This window comes from Carettochelys insculpta, chromosome 19, assembly GCF_033958435.1.
Source record: "Carettochelys insculpta isolate YL-2023 chromosome 19, ASM3395843v1, whole genome shotgun sequence".
NCBI classification, from domain to species: Eukaryota; Metazoa; Chordata; order Testudines; family Carettochelyidae; genus Carettochelys; species Carettochelys insculpta.
Window position 1 is genome coordinate 9,550,493 of NC_134155.1, and position 19,192 is coordinate 9,569,684.

Sequence of the window (19,192 nt, forward strand, 5' to 3'; positions counted from 1 at the left end):
TTTCCCCTGCCATACCATGCTGGCTAGAGAGATTAGGGTGGGTTTGTTTTATATGTCCTCTGTTTACTAAATGACCTTTTACAGTCACATCAATGCATAATTTCTTTTAAACAAGGTTAAATCTCACTGCTATTTTTAAAGGGTACAAAATTAGATGCCCCTGTATAATATACAAATAATACCAGCTTGTTTAAGATAATACAAGATAAAATAGGATAACTTACTTAAAACTATTTACAGACACAAGGTCCATAAAAATTTTTTTAAAAATTCAGAAAACATTTTTCACTTTACCCATATGCTACCATTTAATCATCTGCATTGTAAGTTAAACATGTGCCTAAGATCCCTTCCTGAATAGGAATGCTTTCCTAAGATGGGGGATAAATTCAGAAGTTAATGGGGTTGTGTCCTAGTAAGGAATATGTAAATCCTGAGACCTCAGTCTTGCAAGTTGTTCCGTGTGAACAGACTCTGAGCACAAATGTTGGGATCAGAAATTTAGTAAGGGCCTGGGCTTTGTCCCAGTATGTGAAGAAACGTATACAGCAATTGACTAGGTGATTCTTAGCAAGCACGGTCTGAATGTACCTTCAGGTGACACCATTCATACATGTTTTGCCATGGAGTATAAAGCGAGGTGTAGATTTCCCTTGTCCAAAAAGCAGATTAATACCCAGTCAGCGGACGCTGCTCTCTTTCCTTGTGTGGTTCTAGGTGCTTAAAATTGCATCTGTCCTGTGGGATAGATTCCACTGAAAACCACAATGTTCTGGTAAGCAAGCAACCAAAAAAACTACTCTCATACAATGTTTGGAATATTGAGGTTCTAAGACTGTAACAGTTGAATTTTTGTCTTTGCAAAGCTTTTCTTTGTAAAAAGTGGCCATGTTTTCAAATACAGAAATCCTGGGCAACCTCCCATGTAAATTAAATTTTGTGTAAATAGTGGAGAGGGGATTGGGGAGATCCGTGGAATTCCCCTGGCTGGGAGAGCAGGCAGCTGGAGTTTCTGCAGAGCTCTGCTGCTCCCTGCCTTCCCCTAGCTGGTGGAAGCCAAGGAGCAGCAACTCTCCACCACCATTCCAGCTGCCTGCTTCCCCTGGCTGGGAGGAACACAGCTGCAGGGGCCGGGGGTTTTGGTGGTGGTGGGGGGGGGGTGCGATTTCCATTTGCACTTAACTCGTGTTAATGTGAGTTAAGTGCAAATTGAAATCGTGCTTCTCGAGGGTTTACTGTAGCCTTCTTTGTATGTCATGAGGTGATCAGAATAGCACACAAGATGCCCTGCCGAATTCCCACAGAGTTTGACCACAAGTGTTGCCAGGGTTATTGCTAGATTCCTCTTGTTCCCTGCTCAGAGGTGAGTAGTCAATTCGTGAAGAAGAAGCTTCTACTAATTCAGAGGTTTTTTTGTTTTGTTTTCTGAGATGGGTTTAAAGTGACTGTTGTTACTTTTTTTCCCCTCTTGCACCACATCAGGAAAGTATAATGGTCATCTGTTGGCTTAACATGTGAATTGGCATGATACAATCAACCTAGCAGGTGGGAGCAGCATTGATGTGTTTTGTTATTATGTGATCTAAGAGATCAAAGAGTTTGTAGCACTCTGGGTAGTTACTACATCGTAGCTGACATCCTGCCTCACCACTGCTTTTATTTCTCTGTAGTATTCAGTACGTTTGGAAACATCTGTTATAGGTATTTTTATATAATCAGGACATTAGTTTTTTCTGGACTGCACTCAATGTCTTTTAATGACTGTCCTGGTAGTTTAAAATAAAGTGTAAGTGTGAAGGGAGGCCAGGGCCAGAATGTAATGCAGGAGATGTTTGTTTTCTCACTGGTTACCACGGTTTCTCTGACAAAAGAATTCCGCTCTCTCTTGCAATTATGCACCATGGTACTTTGCTGATTTCTGGAGTTAGATAATTAGATAGTGAAGCAGGACAGGCCTCTTAGTAACTGCTACATGTTCAACAGCTTAACAACCAAACATTCAGGTCTGGGTTCCATCTACTGTTACATGACTTAATGCCTTTGAATGAGCAATGGGAAGGAAATATAGTCTAGTGGCTAATGCAAGGAAATGGAAGGCAAGAGATCTGCGTTTTGTTTCTGGCTCTGCCTAAGAGCACACAGTTAGTCTGTAGCAAGTCCCTTAAACTCTTTGCCTCCATTACCCATATGTAAAATATTTATTGGATGCAATGCTTATCCGTTGTTATACCCTTTTTTTAGTTTTTGTGTAGAAATTGCAAAGTATAGACTCAGCTGAGTGGCTCTTAACTCTCATTTAATTAACATCAGGATCTCTCTGTTCTCTGCCAGGAGCCCTACAGACGTGACAACAGTTAGGTTGCTGCTGTGGTAAGACCTCAGTGTGATGCTGATTTTTCCATTGTATTGTTTTCCTGTCTTTTTATATTAATCTGTTGTTCTTGTCCTATTTACATTGTTAGGTGTTTGGGGCAGAGACTGTGTTTTTGTTCTGTGTTTGTAGAGTGCCTTGTACAGTAGGGTCCCAGTCTACAGCAGGGTCCCCGAGGTACTGTGGTAATACAAATGAATAATAATAGTAATAATGATAGGCATGGCATAATTTTATGCCTCAGTCCTGCAACTGGATCAGTGTGGGTGCGGGGATCCTTTTACATAGTCCCAGGTTTGAAGGATCTTAAACTTGGTTTGGAACGGCAACAGACCAGTTTGGGTTGGGTTTAGGGCAGGGGTGGGCAATAATTTTCACAGAGGAGCCATTTCACGAATTTTGGTACTGGTCACAGGCCCAGAAGGGGAGGGACCTTGGGCATAAGGGTGGGCTATGAGCTACAGAGAGACAAAGAATGTGAGAGTATGAAAGAGAAACACTGTGTGTGAGACAGACTTTGTGACACAGTGTGTTGCAATGTATATGTGACAGTGTGTGGCACAGGCTGGGTATGTGTAACAAGGGCAGTGCTGGCTGCTGCTGAGTAAGTTTCTGAAAGAAGCCACCCTCTGTCTCTTCAAAGAAAATTTGTCCTACTCTTTTGTCTCTTCCCTTCTCTGCTCTGCACTCCTGAGTGAGTCACTTACCACCCATGCTTCAGACTGTAGCAGCTCCACTGCATGTCTCCACCTTCCTAATCCTTATTCTGCCAAGATGGGGTACAGGGGTAGGGGAACACCCTGACTTCATCAGTACGCTCTCCCCTCCATCCCTCCTCCTCTGTACAAGTAACAGGAGAATCCTGCAGATGGAACAACGGAGGGAGGTTGGGGCACCTGAAAACATGCTGCTGGCTGTAAACCATGCATGCTCTGCTAATCGGCTGGGCAGGCCTCTGGGACTGATTTTGCCTACCACTGATTGAGGGTAACAGTCTGAGGAGGGATTAACCATAAAAAATAAAATTCAAACTGGGGACCTTTTTTCTTAAAGAGTTAGTGGAAAAGTATCCCACATATACAGCACAAACCAGCATTTTAATAAGACTAAATGCATTTACTTTTGTAGCGTAGCTGGAAGACTAATTGAAAAATCTAATGAAATGTGAGAAATGAAAAAATCCCAGCATGATAACATCAAAAGGCATGAGGAATCGGAGAGTACATCTGTGAAATATCACAGTTAAATGATGTCTGGCTTTATCATTCGCCCAGCACATAACTTCATCTTTCATCAGCGCACAGCTGTGACATCCAAGGTGACATCCTTGGGGCCACACAGGTTTTTATATATTTTGCATGGACAAGGCCCACATAACATAGCTGCATATGCAGCCCACAATGGTAAATCGGTTGAGAGTTCATTCCCATTTAGAAAAGTTTGTTTGCAATGAGGACATCTCTTTCCAAAGACATGCAAGATACAGCTTTTATTACTTAAGGCAAGGTGCTTTGGCATGGGACTTAGGTCAGTAAGTGTTCAGCTGTCAGACCCTGGGTCAGGACAGAGTTTATACTGTGCTAATGACTGGAACAACTTTACAGCAAAACATAATCTTTCTTTCCCTGCATTCACTTGATTTTTAGAGCCCTGCTGCTAACCTGTCATATTGAGACAGTTTGTGGTGGGAGGGAGGGAAGGGGCAGGCTGGTTGGGAGCAGACTTTGAGTAGTAATGTGATATTGGAAGTTCTGTGATATTCCTTGGGTGTCATATTGGCATCTCTCTGTCCTTTCACATTGTTTGGGGAGAGACAAGGGAGATCCAGTTTCTATCTTCAGCATTTCCATTGAACAAGTCACTTTCCCTTCTCCATGCTTCCGCTTACCCATTTGTACAATGGGAATGAAGTATAATTTATTTTATTACTGTTACACTATAACATGTTACAGCATAGAATGGACTGATGGCAATTCTGTTTACAGCGACCAGAGGTGGCATTTGTAATGTTGCCTCCTGCTTTCCTACCCAACTTTCCTCTATCTGACTGCCATCTGGTTGGGAACCCACAGCTCCCTGCAGCCACCAGCCTTGGAGAAATAAAAGTATCACATTTGTTGTTGGATGCCAAAGGCAGCAAGTCCCAGACTCTACCCTGAAACTTGTGTTGGAAAGTGTCTCTCCTACAAGTATGGATTGTGTCACACACCTCCAGTGCCTTTTGAGGCAAAACATGCTAGATGTCAAGGCTGGACGGAGAATGGCCAGTCTGCACTGGTCACTCATCAAACTGTGATAAGGAGACATGTCATGAAGACAAGGTTAAGCCAAGTAGGTAGGGTATTAGGACTGGGGGTCAGGCACTGAGCTGGAAGCAGCAGCTGTGTAATGGAATTAGAGTTGAGTTGGGTCAGTATACCAGGAAGTCAGTCAAGCACCAAATTACAGAAGGGAAGAAAATAACAGGGCTAATAAGGGAAGGGGACAGCTAGGTGGTTAGAGTACTGCCCTTATAAACCCAGGGTTGTGAGTTCAGCCCTTGTTGGTGGGGGGAACCTTTCAACATTCTGGGCCACGTTAGATTTAAAAAAAAAAAGTGTAGGTCCTGTAATGAGTTCGGGCAACTGAACCAGGTGGCCTCACAAGGTCCCTTCCAGTTCTATGCGATCTAGAATCTAAAGTTCATGGTAATGCAAGGCCTGGAACAGAAACAGATAGTTGTTCAGACAGCTCTTCATAACAACTTCCTGGGTCATGCATCTGCATGAGTCGAACAGTGGCCTGCAAGCAGGCTTCTATGCAGGCTCTATGAGGTAGTACTTTCTGCAGTGCCTAGCTTTACAGAGTCACTCAGAAACTTAGCATGAGCTCTGAATTGCAATGTGTAGATGATGTTGCCCTAGAATCCCCATGGTTCCAGGTTCTAATCTCACAAATGCTTATAAAAGAGCTTTTCTAAGGCCTGCATGTTGTCATGTCCTGTCTGCATTGCAAAGATAGCTGAAATGAACGGACTTTAAATGTTACAGGGCTTTGTGAACTGTGAAAACTTGGTTCAATCAAATCTGTGCTGCACTATAAAACCATATGTGAGTTTATTGGAGGACAATCATGTAGTAAGAGTGTCCTGCCTCCTTAACATGCTTGTTGTTGTAGTGTAGTGATGTTTTCAGCTGGATCCATCTCTTTACAGTGAGTTTATGTGTGACTCCCTATTGCAATTAGGAGCTCATAGAGATGGGGCACAGTGTGTGATATTGTTCTAGGATTAAGCATTCATCAGAGGAGTGAGTGGATGACCCCTTCAGTTGATCCCATTTTTTCATTGAAGAGGAATGAAGGTCTTATGGCTCTCGACTGGGCCACCAAAAAAAAAGAGGGGGTGTTGGTGGTAAATTCCATGCTCTGCCTCAGGCTTAGGTGATTTTGGGCAAGTCATTTAAAATCTGTGCCTGTTGTTCCTTAAATGTAAAATGGGAATAGTGGTCTTCCTGACTCACACTCCCTCTTTATCTTGTTCATTTCGGTCAGTGGTTCTCAACCTATTTACCATTGTGGGCTGCGTATGTTTTATGTGGAACATGTCCTCTCTCTCTCTCTCTCTCTCTCTATATATATATATATATATATATATATATACACACACACACACACACACACACACACACACACACACACACACATCTTGATGTCACGTGGGCTGCAAGAGGATGGCAGCTTGTGGGTTGAGAATCATTGATCCAAATTGTAATCTCTTTGGAGCAGAGACAGACAGCCTCTTGCTACTTTCACTGTGCGTATATACGATGCCCGGGACAATGAAGCCCTCTGAGCACTATGGTAATATGAATTATAAGGTTGTCAAAGGATTACAAAAATTAAAACTGCAATTAATCATGATATTAAAAATAATCACCATTAGTCACAATTTTAATTGCATGGTCAAACAATAGTAGAACATGAGTTTAAACTTATTATTAATATTTTGGATGTTTTTCTACCATTTCAAAATATGTTGATATCAATTACAATGCAGAATGTAAAATAAGCCAAAGAAAAAAGTCACGGGCGTGCATCCCTATCCCGGAATGCTTACTAACTAGCATGCATTCATGAGACATCAGTGACAGAACAGGGCATTGTTTTTAAAAAAGACTTCAAACGGAAGCGCAAAATAAGTGCGTCCATCTAATGTTTCTGTTGAGCTTAGCACAGATCCCTGGAGGGACCTCTGCTGCATTGTCATTGTTCTTTGCCTGAATACTGGAAGACTCTGTGCAGCTTCTTAAATTGCTTATAATAACTCAAGGTGTAAAAGCCCGCAGAATTATAGCTAACATGAATTGGTTAGTATAAGGAATATAACTTTCATGAATAATGCTTATATGTGATAATCGAACAGTTATGCATGGGTGACTTTAGGAGGTCATTGCCTTGACTAATGGTTTTGAATCTGATTACATGATGTTTTGCGAAGGTCCTTTTGACATTTTTATTTTAAAATAATTGGATTTGTGGGTTTTTGTAATTAAATATAGTTTCTGCAACAGTTGTCTTGAACTTTCCACCTGCCAATTAAGAAAAAAGTCCTTTCAATGTATATTATGGGCCCATTCGTTGTTGGTGTACGTTTGTTAATCATTGAAGTTAATCTAGAGATAAATTTGGCCCTGTGTCTCCAAATGAGAGGCAGGAGCAATATAATCTGGTTATGGTTTTAAAGTGAATGTTAATCTTGGGTTTGATAACTTTTTCCAGTGTTGATTAGCCATGTTGGTAAAGTATTTATCTGCTGTTCTGAAATTGTCAGATGTGGTTCTTTTTACTTTCTCTGTTTAGAGAGATACAACAACAACCACCACCACCATCACAGCCATGGGCCCAGCATCCATTGGTGTCTGATGCCTCCCTCACTATTTCCTTCCATCTTTCCCTGTCCAGTGTGGATTGGCTTAGTTTCTGATAGCTCTGCACCAATGATATGATATCATCTACCCATTTTCTGAGGGGTTTTCCTCTCCTATTTAAAGTGTTCATTATGTCCATTTTTATTTGTCATTCATTCTACAGATCCGCCTGAATAGCTGTAACTTCTGTTGTATAACTTCCTGCAGTCGAAACAAAAAGCAGTCAAGTAGCACTTTAAAGACTAGCAAAATAGTTTATTAGGTGAGCTTTCGTGGGACAGACCCACTTCTTCAGACCATAGCCTGAAGAAGTGGGTTTGTCCCATGAAAGCTTGCCTAATAAACTATTTTGCTAGTCTTTAAAGTGCTAGTTGACTGCTTTTTGTTTTGATAGTGTATAGACTAGCACGGCTTCCTCTCTGTTACTTTTCTGCAGTCAGTTTTCTTTCAGCTGTATCTTCTTATAAAATTCCTTGTTGGTGTCCTTCTGCATCCATCTTATTCTCAGGATCTTTCGATAACATCTCCTCTTGAATGCCAATAAATTCACTTAGAATCTTTCGTTATCACCCATGTCTCACATCCATACAACATGCTGCTGAATACACGTTTCAAGATGCTCATCTTCATTCTTAAGCTAATTGCTTTGCTTTTCCAGATCTTATCCATCGCCTTCAAATGCCCTCTTGCTTTTGCTATTCCAATTGCTATTTCCTTCTTATAGTCTAGATCATACATCATATTGCTCTCCAGATATGTGAACTTCTCCATGTTCTCTAGTTTGATCCCATCTACACTGATCTTCCTTCCTATTTCCTTATCTCCAGATACCATTGTTTTTGTTTCATTGATGCTCATAATCAGTCTGTACTGCTTCCCTTCCTCATTTAGCCCTTAGAGGGACACTTGCCTGTTCATAAATAGCATTGCAACTGGAGATTTTTTGAATGGCTTTATTTAGATTGTAAACTCTTTAGGGCAGAAAATGGGTTTGTTGTTGTTTATTCAGATTGTAAATGCTTTAGGGCAGAGGCCATCTTTTTGTTCTGTGTTTGTACAGTGCCTAGCACATCAGAGTCCCTAGTCCGTGACTGATTGAGGTTTCTGTGTGCTCTTGTAATATGAATAATAACAAATAATTTGCCACACATTTTTTCTAGACACAGTCTTTTGGAAGTTATTACATTCCTTTGATTAGGGAATACAGTAGCCCCTTTTTAAAAAGAAGACCAACCTCCTCCCCTTGGAGTTTTATTCCCATGAATTTCTAATGTACAGGGGAGGGATTTATTAAATCATAGAATCATAGACTCCTAGGGCTGGAAGGGTAGCAGGATCAACCCTAACTAAATCATCTCAGCCAGGCCTTTGTCAAGCCGGGACTTAAAACACCTCTGAGGATGGGGATTCCACCACCTCTCTAGGTAACGCATTCCAGTGCTTCACCATCCTCCTGGTGAAATAGTTTTTCCTAAAATCCAACCTACACCTCTCCCTCTGTAACTTCAGACCATTGCTCTATGTTCTGCTATCCATCACTACTGAGAACAGCCTCTCTCCATTCTTTAGAGCCCCACTTCAGGAAGTTGAAGGCTGCTGTCAAATTGCCCGTCACTCTCTTCTGCAAACTAAATAAGCCCAAATCCCTCAGCCTCTCCTCATAGGTCAAGTGCTTCAGCTCCCTAGTCATTTTCATTGCCCTACACTGAACCCACTCCAATGCATCCACATCTTTCTATACTGGGCCCCCCCGAAATGGACGCAATACTCCAGATGAGGAATTTATAGCAGTATCGGAAGGTAGATATGAGGCCTCTAAGAGAGGTTGTCTAAATAGTGGTGATGCTGTCCTTTTGCAGTTCTTGTTCTGAAAGAGCAGCTCTGTGTTCTCGCATCAGCAAATCCGAGTGACTGTGTTTAGACAAGTGTTTGAAAGTTTTAAAATCTCGCTTTGAATCTCCCTCTGCAGATCACTGCTTATTTCATTAAGTGCCATATAAACATCTGCTTAGTTGCTGTGAATTGAAAATAAATATTTGTGAATACAGCATTATGCTGTTTATGGAGAATGTGTGGCTTAGTGGTTAGACCAGGGCACTGGAAGTCAGGACTCCCCAAATGCAAAAACCCAGTTGTGGTTTGCCTACTCATGCTTTTCCTCCCAGCCTAGGGAGTAAGACTATATTTCTCTGGCTACTGACACCCGACACTATAGTATCTGTATACAAGATACATTTCTGTTTCTTTACCTGTGGCTAAGGTAAAATGTAGTATTAGTTTAGTTTACGCGGTGTCATCTTGTGTCCTGGAAGCTGTCTCCTGCCTTAGGTCTTGTGACTGGCTAATAGGTACAAACAGTCTTTAGGAACTGTGTGTTGAGTTCCACGGCTATGGCACTGGCCAAGCAGAATAGCCATACAAGTGTAAATAATGTATGTATGCTGCAAATGGAGCAAGATATTTTTGTTTTGTTTGTTTGTTTCCTTCTAAAGAGTTGGAAGCGCACCCTCTTCATATTTTTTCTCTCCTTCCTGCCCCCCCCGCCAACCCTTTTAAATCAAAGTTTTGATCAGAAACATATTTAACTTCTTTTAAAAATGTTTCATCTACTGGAAACTGGGTGTTATGCACACACACTCATTCATACATACACACTGTCTCTCTGACTCTTTCAGCGATTATACAAAATCAATTTTGGTAAAATTCTTGAAATATTTAGAGTGAAGTCAACATCTTTCCACAAAAAAGAAAAAAAATCATTTGATCAAATGATCATTTTTAATTAAAAAAAACCCAAACAAGCATCTTTTTATTTAAAAATATTCCTCATTTGTTTTTCCCATGATTCTGTTCCAAGTGTGTTTTGTTTCTTGTTCCCAGGTTACATCATGCTCCCGTGTCTCAAGAGGCTGTCATGTTGCTGAAGACCTATCCTGCATAGACCTCCAACGGAGAACTGCTTGGAGTCAGGCATCTCCATGTTTGCTCTTCTGCTGAGGTGTTCCAGATGTCCCCTTATTGTGCGCTGGATAACTGGGCAGTAGCGTTAAAGGATGTCTACGTAGCTTCTTGACTTTGAAGGTGGCAGGCAGCACCCTCCCCACTCATTCTTCTTCGTCCAGGATTTATAGTCTCTTTTTTTTATTTCTGAAGCAGCTTTTTAAAGATTAATCATTTTTCAAAAGCAGCTCTCAAAAATGACAAGCCTGTTCCGGCGGAGCAGCAGCAATGGCAGCTCGAGGAACAGCTCTTCAGCCCAGGAACTCAACAACAGCCGTCCCACCAGGCAAGTCCGACGGCTGGAGTTCAACCAGGCCATGGAGGATTTCAAGACTATGTTCCCCAATATGGATTATGATATTATTGAATGTGTTTTGAGAGCTAACAATGGAGCTGTGGATGCCACCATAGACCAGCTCTTACTGATGAATTTAGACGGCAGTGGTTATGATGACAGCTCGGACTCAGATGACAGTATTCCCCCAGAGGTAATATTCATTAGCCCCGTATCTTGTGCGGGTGGGTCTTTGTTCACTGGCATCCAGGAAAACGATCAGAGTTCCTGTCTATGGACAGGAACTGTGGCTACATCTCCCTTACAGCCAGGATCAAGGGGTTGGTACAGCCAGGATCAAGGGATTGGAGATGGATTTACCAGTGGTCAGTTTAGTGGGTCTAGCAAAGACCTGCCAAATTGACTGCAGATTGCTCTCCAGTCAACCTTGATACTCCACCCTCAACGAGAAGAGTAAGGTAAGTTGATAGGAGAAAGTCGCCCGTTGACCCTGTGCAGTGTAGACACTGCACTAAGTTGACCTAAGGTACATCAACTCCAGCTACGTTATTCACATAACATAGCCTCAGTGGATGGACTCTTGGGTTCTGTTATCAGCATTTTCTCTGTGGTCTTGGCAAATGATTTAGCCTCACTGCGATTGTTTTCCCACATGCACAATGATTATAACACTGTCCTGGTTTACAGTGAGATGGGAGGTTTTATTAGCTAGCATTATAAAGCACCAGGACATCCTCAGATGAAAGACACCGTGTTAGGCTCCAGTTCAGTGAAGCATATGAGCACACACTTAACTTTTTAACATGTGAGCAGTTCTGCTGAAATCATGTGCCTATGTGTAAATATATTGACTTTTCACAATTAAACTTGCGGTTCAGTATAAATACAAGGTAGTCAGTAAGACTACTCACCTGCTTGGCAGTTGTGCACGTTTCCTGTATCAGGGCCTGAGTGCAGAGTTTTGAATTGCACGTCATGCTTTGAGTTTCTCTCTCTCCCCCCCCGTGTGTGTGTGTAAATATAATATAAGAAGTGTCTGCTCATTTAAGAAATGTACATGTGTGTATGATACTGTTCCTATACCCAGATAGTGTATTTATTAAAGGGATTTCTTTTCTCATTTCATATTTGCTGCTAGATTTTACCTTCAGTGTAGTCTGAATTTTTAGATTGTCCCTCAAAAGCTAGATAGCTGTTGGGATTGGTAGTGGAATATAAAGAGTCATAATTCAGAATGATCTGGACGAACTGGAGGAATGGTCTGAGGTAAAGAGAATGAAGTTTAATAAGGACAAATGCAAAGCACTCCACTTAGGAAGGAACAATCAGCTTCATACATATAGAATGGGAAGAGACTGTCTAGGAAGGAGTACTGCAGAAAGGGATTTAAGGGTCATAGTGGCAACAAGCTAAATATGAGTCAACAGTGTGATGCTGTTGCCAAAAAAGCAAACATGATTCTGGGATGTATTAATAGCAGTATTGTGAGCAAGACACAAGAAGTCATTCTTCTACTCTATTCAGCACTCATTAGGCCTCAATTGGAGTATTGCCTCCAGTTCTGGGCACTGCATTTCAAGAAAGATGTGGAGAAATTGGAAAAGGTCCAGAGAAGAGCAACAAGAATGATTAAAGGTCTAGAGGACATGAGTTCTAAGGGAAGACTGAAAGACAGGGCTTGTTTAGTTTAGAAAAGAGAATATTTAGAGGGGACATGATAGTGGTTTTCAAGTACCTCAAAGAGGGTTGCGAGGAGGGAGAAAAATTGTTCTCCTTGGCCTCTGAGGATAGGACAAAGATCAATGGGCTTACACTGCAGCAAGAGAGGTTTAGATTAGACATTAGAAAAAACTTCCCAACTGTCACTGTGGTTAAACACTGGAATAAGTTATCTAGGGAGGTTGAGGAATCTCCATCTCTGGAGATATTTAAGAGCACGTTAGATAGACACCTATCGAGGATGATCTAGATGGTGTTTGGTCCTGCAAAGAGGGCAGGGAACTGGACTCGATGATCTCTTGAGGTCCCTTCCAATTGGAGTGATCTGTGATTCTGTGATTTTTTTACTTTTGTCTTTGACTCAACTGCAGAGCATGTACGAGTAATCACAAAAGCCGATTATATTTGGCAGCCCTTGCATTGTTTGTATGCCGTGATAAGCAGGGGTGGCTATTGAGATAGAACACTGGGGAAGAGGGGGCACTGGCCACATGACAACCTCCCACGTGATTCCTTCTGTGCCACCCTTAGCCTGGAGGAGGGCCAGGAAAATGTCTCCCTCCATTCCTGCTTCACCCCACCCTGCTTCTGCCCTGCCTCTCCATGTTCCAAACCACCCTCTCTCTACCTCTTCCCTGCCCTTGCTCCACCCCTGACCCTGCCTCTCCCCCCCATCCCAACCTTCCCCCAGTGATGCTACTTGGGGGGGGCTAATGGGGAGTTTGGTGCTGGCAGCAGGGATCAACTACCCCCTCCACTAACTGGTAGCTGTGAGGGCCAGACAAGTGGAGCAATGTGGCCCCAGCCCACTCCTATCCAGTCAGCTGCCAGCTGTGTCACTCCGCTTCCCACAAGTGAGTGCATGGGTAGGGGTAGTACCACCCCTCTCTTGAATGATGTGGCCGGAACTTGGGGAGTGGAGCCATGTTGCTCTGCTTCCCTCTGCCACTGCTGGTGACTGCAGGGGGCCCTGACCAAAACTTGTTGGCACCAGGTCCCCTCACTAGTTTTCTGGGCTGCCCAGAGGCTCCGGGACTGCCAGCTGCTGGCCCCTTGTCCCTCCTGACCGGGGGGGGGGAGGTGTCATGTGCCCCCTGGCTACACCCCTTCCCACAACATTGCGAAGATGCAGTTAGAGTGCCTGGTCCAATAGCATCAAGGCAGAAAGCAAGGAACATCACCATTGTTTGACCCTACATTTGGAACTGAGTTTGTTGATTCTTTGTCACTAAAGTCAGAGGAGTCAGATTTTGAGTAGGGAGGAGTCATATTTTCCTTCATTTGAGAGCTAAAGTGCACTAAAGAGTCTCAGGTTTGCAAAGCTATTGTCACAGGAAATGTCAGCAACTATTTAACAAAGACTTCTTTCAGATCCATGCTCTTTCATTTTATGTTCCTCATGTACCTTGAGATTTGAAGAGTAGCTGTGATCAGGATTTCTTCTCTGTAAGCATGACAAATGCAAGATCTAATAAAGAGCAGGCACAGCTCTGAGGCAAAATAACTAGGAACAACATAGCTAATACTTAATGATCTAGAAGTAAATCAAGTTGGTGAAGTGGATGAATCTGAAATATTAGGGGGGGATCTAATTTGCTCTTAATGCAGGTGTACAGCTCCTTCCCTCCCCTCACCCCCACTGTGTAGGGACAAAATGGGTGTTCTCCATTCCTCAGTCTGTGTTATATACCTTCCTCTGTGCCTTTTTTACAGAGGATGTGACTCTATTACAGCCCCTGCTTATAGAGCCTCTCTTTTCACCTTTAGCTGTAGATAATCAAGTTTCAGCTTTGATGTTCCCTGGTTCAGTTCCCTAGTGTTAGCCAAGACAGTGGAAATCACAATACACATAAATTGTAAGTGCCCTGTGTTGAGACATAGCAAGCCAGCCCTTTCCTGGATCTGCTGAGGAAATAAGTAGCACTGTGTTTCTGTGTCAGTTATAAAAATTAAAGTTAAAATTCTGACTCCCAACCATAACTTTCTTTAACCTTTTTAATAGAAAATGGTGACATGAAAGTATGAGGGAAAGGACAGAGAAAAGAAGTTCTACGGGACATCCGTTTAATTTGTGTCATCAGGCAGAGTAAGCAGATTTCCTTTCTATAACTAGATGGATGGTGGGGGTGACAAAGGGTAGCAAGAGAAAATCAAAGAGCTGCTGACACAGGAAATGTTTGTTGAAGAAAACAGCTATTAACTGAAAATACAAAGAGGCTTCCACAGCTTGAGTTCCAGCTTTGTCTGGTTTGTTTATCAAGGAATATGCTCCATGTGGAATGCTGGGCAAGCACACAGATGCATCTAGTGACCTTAAAATGTTCACTTCAAGTTATAATATGATAACGTATGGTAAAGTGCAGAAACTAAGGTGAAGTAGTTTAATAAGGAATTCTCTGGATCTAGGTGCATTAGGCCATCATGTCTGAGTTGAAAACATGCATGTAATTCTCACTCATTGAAATGAAAAGTTATTCTTGAAACAAGTAACTTTTAATGGATGTTGAGTGGCAAAATGCACAGACAGGTGGCTGAAAACTTCAGGGCTGTGTCTACGCTAGCAAGTTCTTTTGGAGAATCAGGCCCTTTTCCAAAAGAACACGCCTCCTTTCGAAATCTTCTTTCCAAAAAAAAAAAAAAAGAAGGCATGTATAGATGATCCACTGGCCCTTTTTTCGGAAGAGCAGTTCTCATGGCACCCGATTGTTCTGTCCCTGGCCTGTTCTTTTGAAAGAGCGGGAGCTGTGTGGACACTCTCTATTGAAACAGCAGATCGATCTTTTGATCCCTTCATTTTTGTGTGGACCTGCTCTTTCAAAAGAAGATCTTCTGGAAGTGATCTTCTGAAAGTTCATCTTTTGAAAGATTGCTGTAGTGTAGACACGGCCCACTTGTTTTTGTTTTGCACTTTTTGATTGTATAGCTACTGAATCCATTGTGGTGATCTTTGTTTCATAGAAACAAAAAGTAGGAAGAAAGGAACAGAGGGTGGCTGCGGGGGTTGGAAGAGTGAAAGCAGAGATTTTTCCTACAAAAACTGACAAAGACAAAACTGTGTGTCAGACTTAGCAAAGTGGGCAGCTGGAAACTGGGTTCAAATTACACAAGACTCTTGTACTATTTATGGATTAAAAACATACTGATAAGACAGGATTTTTCAGAAGAGAACTGTTGCTTCTCACATCAGCACAAAGAGACCTTGCAGGTGTTGGGGGTGTAATTTCTTTTAATGGCAGTTATGCAAGCAGGAGGGAGCTGTATTTTTGTGAGTTGGGCCAAGATCAGGAATGAACATAAGAACGGCCATACTGGGTCAGACCAAAGGTCCATCTAGCCCAGCGTCCTGTCTGCTGACAGTAGCCAGTGCCAGGTGCCCCAGAGGAGGTGAACCGAAGACAATGATCAAGTGATTTGTCTCCTGCCATCCATCTCCCGCCTTCGACAAAAGGCTAGGCACCATACCTTACCCCTTGCTAATAGCCATCTATAGACCTAACCTCCAAATATTTATCGAGCTCTTTTTTAAACTCTGTTAGAGTCCTGGCCTTCACAGCGTCCTCTGGTAAGGAGTCCCACAGGTTGACTGTGCGCTGTGTGAAGAAAAACATTCATTTATTAGTTTTGAACCTGCTACCCATTAATTTCATTTGGTGTCCTCTAGTTCTTATATTATGGGAACAAGTAAATAACTTTTCTGTATTCACTTTCTCCACCCCATTCATGATTTTATATTCCTCTATCATATGTGGGCAATAAGCAGCCTGAGGGCTGGACATGGGTCACCAGGTTTAGCTCCTTGTGGCCCAGCACGCACCATGTCCCATAGCCTCCATTGCTTGGAAACAATGAACCACTGCCAGTGTGAGCTGTGACTGGCTGTACCTGCGGATGCTCAGGAACCAAAGCATCTGGCAGCCCACCAGGGACTAACCTTGGCAAATCACATTCCACATGGGATCTGCTTATTGCACACCACTAGACTACATCTTAGTTAGCCATGTCATTCTGTCAGCTGTTACCGGCATCATGTGCCCCTTCTCCTCCTGCCTCCAGTTGTATTGTGCCTGCACCTACTATCAAAAAATCAGGCTGGGTTTTGCAAATTATCTACTTTTCAAATGAAAATGTTTTCATTCTTGGATTTGTCTTCTTAATCTTGGTCTTCCCAATGTCTAGTCCTCCATCAGGTCACCTGGGATATAGTCCCACATAGAAGAAAAATTCTGAGGAAAATACATGTCCCTACCTTCTGTTCACAGCCAGTAAAAGTTACACATGCATCTTCCAGATAAAGGCCATTGGGGAAAGCCTAGCACATGGCCTATTTCCAGCTGGGCCCTGCAAAGACAGAGGTCACACATTCTTCAATGAACAGGCTAGTAGCAACAGCAGGGGCCTGCGGGTCACATTTAAAAGTCCCCTGCCTGAGTGCTTGTACCACTGAGGAGAATTATATGCCTAAGATTTGCAGCTGGAGCTGCTAGAGGTGCATATTTACCACCTCCTTCCCAAAGAACTACATAGACATCTGACAAGGTGATGTATCATGGTGATTTTTATAGCAAAGTAACATTGACAAGTGATTAAAACAGGGGACTGGCTCCGCACTTCATGATCTTGGGTAAGTCATTTAAGCCCAGATATTTAAAGGTGTTTAGATATTCCTATACCTTGCGCTGAAATGCCTATTTTATAAAGGAGTTTCAAAACTCATTTTCAAAAAGGATTTGAACACTTAGGAGCCAAAATTTCATTGACAATTAATGTGTCTTACCTTCTTCATATACACTGGGTCTACACTTGCCCCCAACTTCATAGGGGGCATGGTAAGCAGTGCCACAGGAGATTACTAATGAAGTGCCGTGGCAGAAAATTAGCCTAATGAAGTGTTGCGTATTCACCTCAGCACTGCATTAATAATCTCCTGTGGCCCTGATTACCATGCCCCCTTCAAAGTTGGGGGCAAGTGTAGACAAGCCCACGGAGAAGTTGGGAGTCAATTAATGCTAGTTTGGCAGTGTAAGATCTTCTAACGTAAGATGCTGTAAAAGTACCAATGGTTTAAAAGCAGTCCAGGACCCCTCATCATACCCACTGATACCACACAGCAATTTTCTGGAAAGCAAAGTGTATTTCTTTTTTTTAGTAAATTTTGTGGTTGTACTTTGTGTTGTGAAAAGGAGGGTCTTATGCCCTTAGCTCTCTGCCAAGCATGGTACAGGTAGGTGTAGTTAGGCAGATTTACTGCCATTGTGTCCTCATGGGTCTTTGGGTCCACTGATGGTAACCAGAAGGCTCCTTGAGTGCATGTTCAATTATATGGGCCCAATGATCACAGCAGACCCTGCAAGGTTCACCAAAGACCCCGGACCAGAGAAGGATGGAAGGTGCCCAGCCAGGGTTTATTGCCAATCAAGGTACAAATAACAGTTGTCAAGTATAGTATACTGTACTGATACACTGCACAGATGTACCTGCAGCAATGAACTCTCGCAGTCGGTGGGAATTCCACTGCCCCACTAGGTCAGACAAAGATGGTTCCCAAGACATTACATTATATACAGGTACAAACAAAGCACATGTCACTGCTGATGTATCAGGTTACCTCCCTCTGATGTTGTCAGGTTACCACCCTCTGACACTACTTAGATATGACCCATCAGTACCTCGCGATTTGATTAGATCATCTCTTATCCATCATGCTGTCATTTTAGGCCCTTTCTTGAACCTAGGTCTGTAGCTGTGAGGAAAAGGTACCAAGGTCTTTTTTAATGAACTGCTGGTACCTTGTGATTTCAACTTATGAACTGTACCAATTATAGTTCTGCACCTTGACCAATTGTACTCTCAGCCCAGTCTGTGCCAAGTTCTGTTAGCAGAGGCCTGTCTCTTGCTCACAGCTTAGCTTAGCTTTGAGCTGTGATTTGTCCATGGTTGCTAGGCCTTGCGCCTCAAACCAGGCCTGTGTTGTGTGGGCATAGGCCTTCCATCTACAGTAGACACCGTGCAGGCTCATCTATGCACTACAGTCAGTGTTCCTCATTTCCTGATCTGCAGCACTTCTTGCTGTTCTAATCCTGGTTCCTTCATTGCTCAGTCAGTGTTCCCTAATGCTAACCCACCCTCACCCCGGCTTTTTATTCCAGTCATAGGTGTTTTGTGAAGAGAACCATCCATCATAAGAGTGAGAGATGTCGGGGGTTAGTCTCTCACTTGTCCTCAGACTCATTTTCATATATGAGCCCAGTCCATATTTCCACAGGTGGGAAGCTAAAGCAGCGACCCGGGTGCTTTACCTATCAATAAACTGTCAAACTACAGTACTTCAGAAGAGTAAATAGGTCTCTCAACCACAAAAGCCCAATTTTGGTGACAGAGGTGGCACCTCTTGATGTAGAATGTGGCCCCAGCTTGTGAAAGTAAGTAACCCCTATGGAATTTTACATAGGGCTTGTCTCCACTTAAAACACTGCAGAGGCACAGCCATAGTGCTTCCGCAGAGATAACTCTGCTGATGGGAGGACTTCTCCTGTTGGGACTGATAATCCATCTTCTCAAGAGGCAGTAGAGCTGTTGACATTAGATCATTTTAACTGGGTTGTTCACACCCCTTAGGGACATAGTTGTACTGTTCTCATTTCTTTGGCCTTAGATTTTGTCTACACCACAAGCACTGTAACAGCAGCATGGCAGCTGTGCCTCTGTAGCATTATAACATAGACAGTACGGTGGTGGACTGAGCTTTTCTTTTGCTGGAGCAAATCCACCCTCTCCAGAGTTGGTAGCTAGGTCAGTGGGAGAATTCTAGCAGTGTCTGTACTGACCCTTATATCAGCTTATTTATGTCTCTTGGAGAGGTGAATTTTTCACACCCTGAACCTAATTTCTCCTAAGCTAGCT

The 19,192-nt window shown here is 42.8% G+C and overlaps 1 protein-coding gene across 12 annotated transcripts in view; it reads left to right on the forward strand.

Moving 5' to 3' along the window:
* The window catches only part of CUEDC1 (CUE domain containing 1), a 156,648-nt gene that overhangs the window by 98,348 nt on the left and 39,108 nt on the right, over positions 1 to 19,192 (forward strand). For 9 of the 12 annotated variants that reach the window (XM_075013363.1, XM_075013353.1, XM_075013351.1 and 6 more), the window contains one exon: positions 10,159 to 10,766. In XM_075013363.1, coding sequence (XP_074869464.1) covers positions 10,476 to 10,766 — 291 coding nt within the window. In that variant the 5' untranslated portion in view covers positions 10,159 to 10,475. Of the gene's footprint in view, positions 1 to 2,331; positions 2,371 to 10,158; positions 10,767 to 19,192 lie in introns of all 12 variants that reach the window. The other 3 variants (XM_075013356.1, XM_075013355.1, XM_075013358.1) reach the window with 1 other exon arrangement.